The sequence below is a fragment of the Ornithodoros turicata genome, unplaced genomic scaffold (assembly GCF_037126465.1).
Source record: "Ornithodoros turicata isolate Travis unplaced genomic scaffold, ASM3712646v1 Chromosome49, whole genome shotgun sequence".
Lineage (NCBI taxonomy): Eukaryota > Metazoa > Arthropoda > Arachnida > Ixodida > Argasidae > Ornithodoros > Ornithodoros turicata.
Window position 1 is genome coordinate 598598 of NW_026999379.1, and position 13361 is coordinate 611958.

The following is a 13361-nucleotide window of genomic DNA, read 5'->3' on the forward strand; positions in this document are numbered from 1 at the left end:
CCCGTTTAGCGGAGCACATAATGGGTTGCGGTTGCGAGCCTGATTTCGAAGCCACTGAGATAAAGTTTAGGTCAAAGGATGTGTACCTCAGGCAGATCGTGGAAACGCAACTCATCATAAAACAAGGTAGAGATTGTGTTAGTGCCCCCACTGCGGTGCTTACAAAGAAGCAAGAAGAAGTGATAAAGAAAGGTTGTTGGTTTGGGTGATATCGGTGTTTGGCATCAAGTGTTATCTGTGACATAACGTCATGTGGGGGGAGTGTCGTTTAGAATGTATGTTTCGCTTGTTTTCAGCGTTAGTAAACGGTTGAAAGTTGCGTCGTCGCTGTCTCGTTGTTTCCTCTGTTGTCGCCTGGCCAAAGGATATGTGCAGGTTGGGACAAAAGTTAACGGAACACGCGAGCGGCGTACTTTTTCTTCGGTGCGACACCCTAACGGCTGCAGGAAGCGGGTGAGTTCACTGTTTCGGAGGGGTGGAAGGGTACGCTGTTAGCGACACGCAGCGGTAGCTTCCACTTCCCAAACAACCAGGCGATACCAGAACTACCACTGTGTCTCTGGCATCGCACGCTTGCACCCCTCCGAAGCAGTGAACTCACCCGCTTCCGCCAGCCGCTAGGGTGTCGTACCGACGAAAAAATACGCCGCTCGCGTGTTCCGTAAACTTTTGTCCCAACCTGTACCAACCGGCCCCATACATTATGTGTATGTGTAAGGAACATTACACTGCGCTGTGTATACCACACTCGGTTGTCTCGCGACGTAAACCCCCCATTTATTATATTGTGTACTCCATATGTTCAACGAGGCAGCACTTCCCATACCCGATTTTTTTAAACATGTGTTTAAATTACACAACTGCCACTCAAGTAACTTTGCCACGAAATTAGTCAGTGACAAAAGGTATATGCACTTTATGACAAATTTAATAACCTTGGTGGAAATGGTTGATGCCCTCTGCCTTTTACAGTGCACTTCGTAGCAAAATACACAGAGTCTAAATGTTTTCCTTGTCCACAAATGCCCTGTCTAAGCTGAAATACCCTTATCGAAATAGGGAAGGCGGGCTTGCTCGTCCAGAGAAACAAATATGAAACTGCAACGCTCAACGTAAATAACTGCATGCTCAGCAACTAAGGCTGCTGATGCCGAAGACCTAATATTTCTAGGTTAAAAGGAACAAAGGAGTAAAGACCACTGCGGCGTATTAATGTTGTTTCAAAAATATAACAACACAAAATTTGTTAGAGTCAGTTGGTGTATTTAGTTATGTTGGTCACCTCCTGCACTAATTTTTAATAAGGTTCAATTGCGTTGCTACCAACCAGGACCTAAGCCTGACCTATGATCTAATAATAATAATAGTATCTATCTATGACCTATATGGACCTTCAACACTAGTTTGGTCTAGGTTTCACACCTGGCTTCTAGTGAAATTCGAAGCTGCTCTGTAGAGCTGACAGGAGACTTGCAGAGTAGAGAATTTTTTTATTTATATTTCACAAAGAACATGTAAAAAACAATGTGCTGTACCAATTGCATTCAAAGAAATACAAATACACTTTGTTTTAGCTATGTGCATGTTACCAGATTACAGGTGACCGATGACATACAATGGGCGTCAAGGGTGAGAACACAAGTATACTACCACTGCAGGCACTGTCCTGAAATTCTAAGTCACCATTTGTCAGAGAGCAATGACCACGCACAGCATAAGGATCATATTGAGATCTTTCCATTATTCTTTTTATTGACAGCATGTTGGCTGCCATCCAGTTCATGAAAGTGACCTTTATCGTTGAAAGAACGGTTCAACAGTAAGCGAGCTGGTGATAGTGTCCATGATGGCGAGACCTGAAGAGGAGATACCAGAAAGGACATACACACACTATGTTGAGACATTGTGTATGTCCCTTCCTATCCCTCGTCTCAGGGTTTTTTCTCTATGGACCTTCATGATGTTTCCTTCCGGAAACTTTACATATTTTTATGTAGAATTGTGAAGGTACAGCCAGGCGCTGTTAGCAAATCACGCAGTACGTTTCTTGAAACAAGAGTCCGGAGAAGGTACACAATCATCTTCAGCATTGCACACATCTATGGGACATGTTAATCACTTTGGAATGTCACAGACATGTCATGGAGGCCGGCACATGATTAGTGGTGTTGAACAGACAACTATTTGTCATATTTTAGGCACAAAAAGCAGTTTTGGCGCCTGCATGTTGAGACAGGTGTATCTCTACATGCTTTTCCATGGCAACAAATGTACTCTCTACTTTATTATGGTTATTAGTCAACACTGCCAAGAATGTGGGAACACAGTCTGGTACCACCTACACTCTTCAAAATGACATTCACACACGACACATTGTAGGTCAACGAGACTCCAGAATGATGTCCACCTTCCCATTGGCCGAAAACATTTTTCTACTACTTTGCATAAGGGAAAGTTAGTACAAGAAACGCACACATTCATTTTTTTAGCAAATCAGTATTCAGAGCGATACCATACTGTGGTGGGCCTGCAGTGCATTACGTGGTACAGCACACACTGTAAAAAATTTCACCGTAGAACATGTCCCCTGTTCTAATGACAGTCTTCTCCAGGTTTTCAAACTGCCATTTCCAACAGTACTTTATGGTATGACACAGTATTTCTAAATCTTTACTGTAGTTTACCGGTTGCAGCAGAAAAAGATACCGCTGTTTCCGATCAAGGACGCAAGCCATAAATGCTATACGGCAACAGTACATGCTGCTGTCTAGCAGTTGTTTGTGTTTGGACGTGGTATGGTGCATGCAGGGCAAATTCCATGGTTAAAATATCCAACCGTGAACAACTGTTAGATTACATGATGTAGAATGCTGTATAGTACAGTAAAACCTCCAAAGTCAGACACCTCCCTATACCTCCGACAACTCCCCATGCCGGACAAGATTTCATTGCACTTGCAGGCTCCCATTGAAACTACATGGGGAGGAAATTCTCTATGTCGGACACCTCCCTATCTCGGAAGTAGGACAGGGTTTTCCCTGCTAAGTCGGACAAAACCCTGGCCAAATTACCTCAATATCGGCCCATCTTTGCACCAAAAAGACCCAAAATGAGCCAGTGGCCTTGACTTTCACCCCTTTTTCCCCTATACTGGTCTCAGCATTTTGTTGCTTTAGTTTTTAGAGTCCAAAAAGAAGTGCTGTCAGTCTACATTGTAATTCTTTGTGTAAGCACTTGTCTTCGGTTTGTCTAGAGGCTTTTAACGCGCGCTGCACCAAAGCAATGAAAAGCTGTCTGACGCTTCAGAGACAAGTCCTAGCTGCTCGAAAAGCTCACCAGGTAATGCCATTAAGTGGAATCTAAACGGAATTGAATCTACTAAAATCAGTAATAATTATCAGTGAAGAGTGGGTAGAGGTACCACTACCACTAGGTGCCGCTAAGGACAATAAATTGAAGAAGGGCGACATTTCTGGCAACACAGCTGTGATCTTTTCCATTTTTTGTTTCCCTCATATTCTGTAACTCGGACACCTCTATAAGTAGGGCACAATTCGGCTGCACCGCGGGTGTCCAACATAAGAAGGTTTCACTATATTTATATCCTCTGTCATGTGACTAAAAACAATATGTGCGTTTGCTCATGCTGCCCAGCACAGGCGAAATGAGCTGCATGTGAGGATAACAACATGAAACACGAGGCGCGGAGGAAAAGGCATGACTTTACGATCTCTGTGGGAGTCGTTTCATGTTGTAATTCCGTACCAGTTCTCCTGTACCTGAGAATAGGTTTGATGCATTGTACACGCACCTTAGACATGCAGTGTGTTGTGTGTTGTGATGCCACTGCCAATTGAAAAATAATGCTCCAGGTGGTACAATCTTGCACTAAGCATACCAAAGGGTAAGACATCTCCGTGACAGGTTTACCTGGAAGTAAGAATGTAAATGTTAGCTGAAGTCATTGAATAATTAACATTATCAATATACTGCTGCAGATCATACCAACAATAGCACACAAGATGCTCCGATATGGTCTGCAGGAATGTCTCTGTACTCACAATATTAGTACAGCAGCTACAGAAAGGTATAAAACAAGTTTTTGTATACATGATACCACTTGAATGCAACACAAGCTTCTGCTGCATTGCCAGAACACAACAGCGGACAGATTTACCTTACTTCACCTGAGAAAAAGAATGTACTGTTGCACACATCATGCTGTTTGAATGTAATCCTGAAACGTCTCGAAAAACATAATTTATGACCGAAACACATCAACTGGAAGATTTCGATTTACCTTACTCAAAACTGGGAAAAGGTATGTGTTGTTGCATACATGGAACTGCTTGAACTGCCCTTGAGCGCTCTGGAAGAACACCTTACTTGTGACCAAAATACAACAGCTGAGCCAACATTTTAATTTATACCTTACTCGAAATACACAAGATGTGCTGCCGTGCATATGATACGATGATACTGCTTAAATGTACTCTGAAAGCGCTGGAGTAAGAACACAAGCACCTCAGGCATGGTTGCTCTAAGCTAGCAAGCAACAGCAAGGGTATACGAATAAAAGAAGTCGAGCACAAGTGATGCAATGCACTTGATTCATCAGAAAATGAAATGTCTCAGTACCAGGCGTCACTGTTCCGTCAACAAAAACAGATGAACTTTGAAGGAGCGTCTGGTTGGCACTGGTGACAGCCTTCAGCTTGAAACCCCGACGGTGGCAGTTGAGACGTGGAGTGCAAGCTTTTCGGTGGTGCCAGAATGCCTGCGAAATCATTTAACAAGTAAGGCATTCCAAAATCTGTACTGAGAATACACTCGCTGGGCCTCTCTAAAGGATGAAGCAGTAACTGACAGATAGCGTACTTTTCTTTTCTATGTGATGGCATTTGCACCGCATGACTGACTTGTCTAACATTACGCGTCTTACCTTTATCTGCTGCCTAGTCCTGCCCCTGCAATCTCCTGGTGCAGATAAGGTTGGCACAGTGTCCCACACGAGACATCTCCGGCTTCCTGTGGGATAAGTTGCGCATTGCTTCCGTAACATTCGTATGAGCCAAATGAACAGATCAAATCGCTGCTTTCGAAGGTGGCACCCAGTTGGAGCTGTAACCGAGTGTTGCAGTCAATAGCTTTTTCTTTCGCCTTTTGGAAAGTTGTGGTTTGAAACATTGGAACTGCATGCTGAAGTGTGGAAGTGTTCTTGCAGACGGGAGCAAAACGCTCACTCATTCTCGGCACGCAGCACAGAACACGAAACACACCAGGAAGTCTGTACTGGCCTAGCTAATGCTTTGCAGTCGAAGGAAGCAAAACTCACGTTCCTCGTGGGTTCAGTGAAGCCCAGAAATGTACTGGCTCCCTAATAGCGAACTGTTTATCACTTCCCCAATGTCAATCTGCGCAGCAGACGGCTAGGCAGAAGAAACTAGCCGGCTTGGCTGAAGAAACCAAGCCAAAAATCATGCCAAGCCGTAGCACGGGCAGACCACGAATGTGTCGTCGACACAGGGTTTGCGGGCCACAAGACCGAATGTCAGTGAAACTAAAAATTCACTTTTTCGAAGTACCGCGAGGAGTTTGGGATAACTATTTTGCACACATAATCAGTGTTCCCTTATGAACACATCCTGTGAGTACCATTCTATTCTGTAACACTCGAAAATCGGCGTAGCTGAGCTTTAACGACAATTGTGTTTACGCGCACTGCGTTTCACGGAATGTGGAGTTGCAATTCACTGATGCCAGCCTACACAGTAAATTTTTTACACCCTTTCAATGTAAAAATCTTGTCCCACGGTGAACACCTTTTTGGTGTCGCTTTACACCGTAAAAAAGGTGGAAATTTGAACACACAGTAAACCTTTTTACACTTTTTTGGTGTAAATGGCTTGTCCCATGGCGCACACCTTTTTGATGTTGGGTTTGCACTCAAATGGTGGGTGCTTTCTAAAACACCCTTTAGTGAAGTGTGATCCTAATAAAACACTCTCATAATGGGCGTTTAAAAACAAAAACACCCTTCAAAGGGGAATATTCTATTGAAAGCACCTTTTATGATGGAATTGTTTCCTGACAAATATTCCCTCTCAAATAGCAATTGTAATACAAGCTTCCGCGGCAGCTTGCCGAGACCACTGGCCGAGACGTACAGTTCGACGCTCTTGTTTCTATGGCAAACACCATCCTGAACATGGTAGATTTCCAGCCGTGGCTCCATCGTTGAATCTAAACCGGAGCGCAATGCGTCGCAGGCACGCCTCGTTATAGCTTGGTAACACTGTGGGACCAACGTGAGTGCCCAGGTTTGAAGAGACCTCGGGCACCCTCAGTAGCCTATATTGGCGTGTCGGATGGATCGCATACTGAAATACAATTTGTTGTGACACGTTCGTTACATGTGATGCGGCGGGAAACGCTTGTAGCCGTGACGGGAATGCGTTTTTTCAATCAACACCCATGCCCGCAACGAGTCAAATATATCAGCTAAATTCCTAACATCCTTTGCTGTGAAATGCTGTGTTTTTAACTCAGGTTATCGTCTATAATGTGAATACTTTCTGAGCGGAGCTGTGAAACCAGCATAATTTTTTCCTCACGAATTAAAACACCATTTTACCACCATATTCCGAATTCAAATGGGATGTAGAAAAGGTGTATTTAACGTACAGACCTGTTTCAACACCACACTTTACACCCTTATAATCGACATTGGATAAAACGTGGTCTATGTCGATGTTACACCTTTAGTAATGCTCTTCTTGTGCGGGAATGGAAAGGGTGTTTTTACTAAAATACACCTTTTTTGAGCGAATAAAGGTGTAAAATGATTTAGTGTGCACCCTTAAAAATATGTGTAATTCATGCAAAGCATCCATTCTATAGAGTGTAACATCCTGTAAACACCACGTATGGGGTGTATTGTGCCAAAAAATATGTTTGAGAGAGGTGTTTTTGAACAGTAGCACCAACTAAAAATGGTGTATTACTACATGCAGAATACTGCTTGCAGGATGTTGCATGCACTTGCAGGATGCTGTGTGTGCAGGTCAGACGTTCTGATATGACGGTATTCCAACGAAGTTGTGGCAACCACGCGTGGTGCCAGCAAGTGGACTTGTGCAGCGGATTAGAGCTTCCTTTGAAACACCTCAATGGAGAACATCTGCTCCATAGAGGCGTTGGACAGGCCTCAGCGCATGCAATATGTTTTACAGATCTGGAACAAGGAAATGGAACATAATTCATGACTGATCAGTTTATTGCCAGGGCAAGGACAGTTACCAACAACTCCGGTATGCAAAGAAACCTGACGTATCAATTAGGTATCTAATGGACAAGTAATGTTCACTGGATAGACAAAAAAAAACAGTAAACCCTGGAAACTTCAATGTCCCGCGTACCTTGCACAACGCAATACAATAGTGACTTGTAGTTTCTTGGCACTACCGTCAAGAGCAATGGGCTATCACACTATACGAGAGAAAGGCACATGTTTAAAGTCATACAAAACGTATGTAAAGACAAGGCTCTCCTATATGCTAAGAACAGGGTTACTGTGTGTTCAAATTTCCACCTTTTTTACGGTGTAAAGCGACAACAAAAACGTGTTCACCATGGGACAAGATTTTTACATTGAAAGGGTGTAAAAAAATTACTGTGTAGGCTGACATCAGTGAATTGCAACTCCACATTCCGTGAAACGCGGTGCGCGTAAACACAATCGTCGTTAAGAGAGACTCTAGCTCCCGTGTCGATAAGGGAGATGTAATATCCTCCCAACGGTGTAATATCCCAATATTCGAACAGCGGTGTTTGGTTTGGTCAAGGATGTTTTCTCGGGCAACGAGTGGGAGCTCCGAAACACTCGAAAACAAAACACTCAACCCAAACAAAAAACGCCAGCTCAGAAAAAAAAAAGAGAAGAACGACACCCCGGAAAAAGAAAACGGACAAACCGGCGGAATCCTAAGGGGAAAAAGAAAAAAACTCGTACCCAATTAAAAAAGGACCACACAGTGCTGCGTCCTCCTTGCTGTGGAGGTCTCAAGATTCCGGTTTCCTGGCGTCAATATGCGTGGAATTTCCCGCAGATAATCATGTATGTACTGTGTGTTTAATTATCGTTGAGCTTTTTAATTACAAATATGCTCTTTTCTTTTCATGATATACTGCGAAATTAAAATATACCTAGTGCTTGTGTCACAATCACGTGAATACTGCGAACATTTCAAAAACTGCCGTGTGACGACAACAAACTACGGTTCACGGTAACCGCGGTTCGCTCGGGTAACGGAGATTAACCGTAACCCCGGTTAAGACTGCACGTGTGGCAAGGGTATTACAAGTGTGAACCGCCGTAGCCCGTCGGCCATCCAAGATTCTTCCCGTACATCGTGTTTACCTGCTTTATACGCTCTGTAAGCGCGCGGGGTCACCGCGCATGACGCGAGAGTGACGTTTCAAGCAGAGCCGTATATTAAAAGGGAGTCTGGCCATTAATGGGTCATGCCTATACCTGAAGCTCCACCCACTTTTTCAGCTTTCCGACCAATGAAGTCTTGAAATATGGGGCGCTATCAATCAGCCTATCCTCACTATTTGCCCCCCTATCCAACATGGGCAGCGCCATTTTGGGTGGCAAGTGGATTGGATGGGATTGAAATGGATACCTCTCGCAATCTGCAAAAGTAGTGGATTGTTGGTGCAAATTTGATAAGCGCCACCTAGGGAACGTAAGGCACGTTGGGAATTGTCGTCTGCTTCCGTCGTTGTACCGCTGCCGTCAGAACCACGTGCTGGGACACATTCTGTTGTCGGTATGATTTTTAAACAAATCTACATGAATAGGTGGAATATAAGAGGCAATAATGTTTATATCCATGAAATCCAGCTGTTAAAAATAAGATCGTACAGCACAGCGCCGTTTTTGTTATGATTTCCTTGTGATCGCCGTGTTCACTAGGCCTAACACCGGCGACAAAACGTATTATTTTCAGTTAGATATTGATGGATGAGCATAAGTTGAAACTGATTTCCGAGAAATTTATATTAGGATGTACATTTGCAGCATAAAATCAGGTTAGTCTGTGAAACTTTTTTGTCACGAAATCCCCGCTTCACTGTGTTTGTTTTCGTCGCCATTTTGGGTGGCAGTATGGTGTCATGGCGACCCCCTTGGTAAAAAGCAAACCAATCAGAGGAGCGAAACTGTGATTGACAGGTCGAGCCTCTTTTTGTGACTCCTCCCAATGGCCAGACTCCCTTTTAATATACGGCTCTGGTTTCAAGGACGCCTTTGATTGGCTGGAGGAGAGTAGAGTCACTAAATACGCTACACTTGGCAGCATCGACACTGAGTTCCAAGAGCGAGAATCGCCATCTTGTTACCCATCCATCGTTCCATGTTCGCCATCCACGCTACCCATGCGCACGCGCAATAAGCACTTTAGCGCACGATACGATCTATCGTGCGCGGGTGAAATGTTCCTTTCGTTTGCAAGCAGCAGTTGACGGCCTTGAGCTCACCTTGACATCCTCGGGACACTCTGATTGACAATACATGCACTATAGCCCAACAGTCATACACGCTTCTCAATCCCACAGGGAACATTATATTATCCGTCTTTGATCCCCAAATGGGGATGATACCGATGTCGTGCGGAATCAAGGTGGCACTCCTACTCTCCCTTGGACCTCAATGTCAATACTCTGAAGCGAAGCTTATTTAGTGACTCTAGAGGAGACATGTGCTCTCTCCAAAAAGGTAAACAAGGCAGCGTTCAGCCGAAGCGGAGCGGTAGAACAGCGAATACGGCTCTAATATCGACATCAAAAGTATCGTTTTCCTTTCGTGATGATCTTGGCTGTTTGAACCAACGTAAAAAAAAAGTTAAACGTAGGAACGTGCTTAAGTTTGGATTCCTGGACGTCTGTATTAGTTCGAAGCGCGTGTTTCATTCAGAGATCGTTAGTACAGCGTGAGGGTTACGCTGTCAACCTATGGACGGATACAGTGTGCTTTGTGTGAATGCCCCAACGGAAATGGGAAATGTAGTCCTATAGCACGCTACATTGGGGCATGCTGCCATCAAGGACGTGTCAAAGACTGATGTACTGCAACAGTAGATACGCCGCCCCAAAAGTAGCATACCACTAGACTTGTACAGTAACCTGAGTAGTGTATTTAAGTATATTTTTTAAAAAGTCGAATTTAGTAATCGAACTTGAATACTTTTTCGGTACTGCTACGCATTTTCCAACTTACTTTGAAGATACAACTCTGTGCGTCAAGTGAAAGATTTCCTTTTGTCGCCGCAATGCGTCATGTACATAGTGCTTTTGCGACTGATATATTCGGCACATCCACGTCCCTCTTGGGAAGGGGTAGCGTACAGTGCCTTGGGTGGTTTGGGGGCACGCAGGAGGCGATGTGAGCTCCTGAATGATATGCGTGTAAACTATCCATACCCTATCAGACAGGATGGAAGTCCTGCGCCGAAATATTACTTTTAAACGCGTTACTTTTAAAAGCTCTGAAGATTGTGCCTCGGTACTGCGGCGTCAAAGTAACGACTACAAACAACTCTGGTATCCGTAGCTTGCCAGTAGCGACGGTTGACCACTTTTTCCCACCGCCGCGGTTCCCGTTTGTCTTTTGGAACACGGAAGACAGATACTCCATCCAAGTGTCCATAACACGTATTTATCACAACACGTACTCCACAACACGTATTTGCCATTTCGCCGCTTAAAAATGAAGTAAAACACAACAAGTAAATTCACAGCGTGAAAGCTACCGATCCAGCTTGTGCAATGGGCTTCTCCACGAATAGGAGCACGCCACATCACCGCGCGCGTCACCCCACCCTCTCCCTCTCCTCTTGTGCGCAGAAACTGACTTACAAAGCGTATGTAGCAGACGACGATGAAGTGGTCTGCGGCCACCGGTTGTATTCTCGCGAGCTGTTGTTCTTTTCCATTTAGTTTGGGGCCAGACAGCCCAGAGTAAACCTCCACTGTTGATCCCTCCGACTGTGTCGTCTGTCTCTACCTCAACACTGGTGACCCGAACGTTGCCCTGTCATGGCCAGCCCTCTGCAGAGCGCTGCCACAGGAGCTGGAATCGACGCCACCACGGCTGAACCCGCCATTCGCCACATCGCCGTCCGCCTGCCTCCCTTCTGGCCGCAGAACCCCACAGTCTGGTTCCTGCAAGTTGAGTGCCAGTTTTCCCTGGCAAGCGTCACCAACCAGCTGACGAAGTTCCGCCACGTCGTGTGCGTGTTTCCGCCAGACGTCGCCGCTCAGATCGCTGACGTCCTTGGCGCTCTTGCTGTTGCTCCGTACGACGCTTTGAAGGCGGCCATCCTTGACCGAACGACTGCGTCCGAGCGCAAAAGGATACATCAACTCCTAATCGCAAAAGAACTCGGCGATCGCAGACGAAGTCAGCTTCTGCGCGACATGCAAGCCTTACTCGGTGAGCGCGCGCCGACGTTTGACCAGGCTCTCTTGAAGAAGCTTTTCTTCCAGCGCCTTCCCGCCAACGTCCAGATGATACTGGCCACAGCCTCCGACTTGCAGCTTCCACAATTGGCGGCGCACGCTGACAAGATAATGGAGGTGTCCACCCCGCACATCGCCGCTGTTTCCAACGCCGCACCCAGCATCGCCGAAGTCCTTTGCGTACCACCCAAGCTTCCACCTCACACCCGGGTGTTGCACCGCCACAGTTCGCCAGCGCACTCGATCCAGTTGCGCAGCTGCGTGAGGATTTCACCCGTCTATCCGAGCTGATGGCCTCTGCGATTCACCCGACCCCCCTTCGGTCGCGCCGTCGGAGCTTTGACCGACGTCGATTCCGGTGCGGCAGCCGTCGGCGTTCTCCACGATTTCATTCCCCCGACCAAGAAGCTGGCCCTTGCCACTACCATCGTCGTTTCGGCCCCACGCCCGAATATGTAGGAGTCCCTGCTCCTGGCAGGGAAACTTTTACAGGGTCCGCTAACGGCTGCGGCCGTCTCCGACGCCTCCAGCAGCTGTCTGTACTTCGTCACCGACCACACGTCAGGGATAAGGTTTCTCGTCGATACCGGCGCCGAAGTCAGTGTGCTGCCCGCAAACGCTCTTGACCGGCGACTCAAGCCCATTTCTTACCTTACTGCCGTGAACAACACCGGCATTCCGGTCTACCGCCAGGTGTCCCTTACGCTGAACCTTGGGGTGCGCCGAAATTTCCCATGGCTCTTCCTCGTAGCGGCCGTCGACAGAGCGATCTTGGGGGCGGACTTCCTTCAGCACTTCCGCCTTACGGTCGACGTAGCGCGCAAGCGTACACTCCTCGACCCTCGTACACTCGTCCACGACCTTGTCTGTCCGAGCTTTCTCCACTAGTGACGTTCCATATCCGACGCTCAGGCCCATTTCTGCCTTGCTGTCACCGTACGCTGCCATCATTGCGTGAATTTCCCACCCTTACGCAAGCACCTGATGGTCGAAGCCTGTCAGTCACGGCGTGGTTCACTACATCAAGACCTCCGACGACCCCGTTTTCGCGCGGCCTCGTCACCTCGCCCCGGAGAAGTTGAAGATTGCGCGCGCGGACTTCGGCCATATGTTCGCTATCGGTGTGGCCCGGCATTCCTCAAGTGACTAGTCATCCCCGTTGCACATGGTCCCAAAGAAGACCGGTGACTGGCGCCCATGTGGCAATTATCGTGTCCTTAATCTTATCACCGTTCAGGATCGCTACCCACTGCCTCGCCTTCAGGACTTGCACGGCACCACTCTCTACAGCAAGATTGACCTGATGAAGGCGTACCACCAGATCCCAGTCGCAGCCGAAGACGTCAAGAAAACCGCAATCACCACCCCTTTTGGTCAAACAGACCAAAAGGGGTGGTGATTGCGGTTATCTTTGAGTTCCCGCGCATGCCGTTCGGCTTGTGCAATGCGGCTCAAACATTCCAGCGGTTCATTGACTGCGTGGTTCGTGGACTACCCTTCGTATTTGCCTACATCGACGATCTCTTATGGCAAGCTCGACGGCAGAAGAACACGAACTGAACCTTCGGCTGCTCTTCGAACGACTGGCCGCACATGGAATTGTGGTAAACGTACAGAAATGCGAGTTCGGCGTCGTCTCATGTACCGAATTTCTGGACCACAAGGTGACACCCGAAGGCATTGCTCCTCTCGAGGCAAGGTAGAGGCGATCACCAAATTTCCTCGCCCCCATTCCTTGCGCCAGTTACGCCGAGTCCTCGGCCTCGTCAATTTCTACAGGCGTTTTATACCCGACTGTGCCGAGACTGTGCGCCCTCTGGACACCCTCCTCGCCGGGC

General features: G+C 46.8%; 1 protein-coding gene across 1 annotated transcript; it reads left to right on the forward strand.

Annotated features, from left to right (window-relative positions):
• The first annotated feature begins 11100 nt into the window (after positions 1-11100).
• LOC135374241 (uncharacterized) lies at positions 11101-11814 on the forward strand. Its single transcript, XM_064607239.1, has one exon. It carries the CDS (start codon positions 11101-11103, stop codon positions 11812-11814), a length of 714 nt encoding a protein of 237 aa, XP_064463309.1.
• Positions 11815-13361: the final 1547 nt, after the last annotated feature.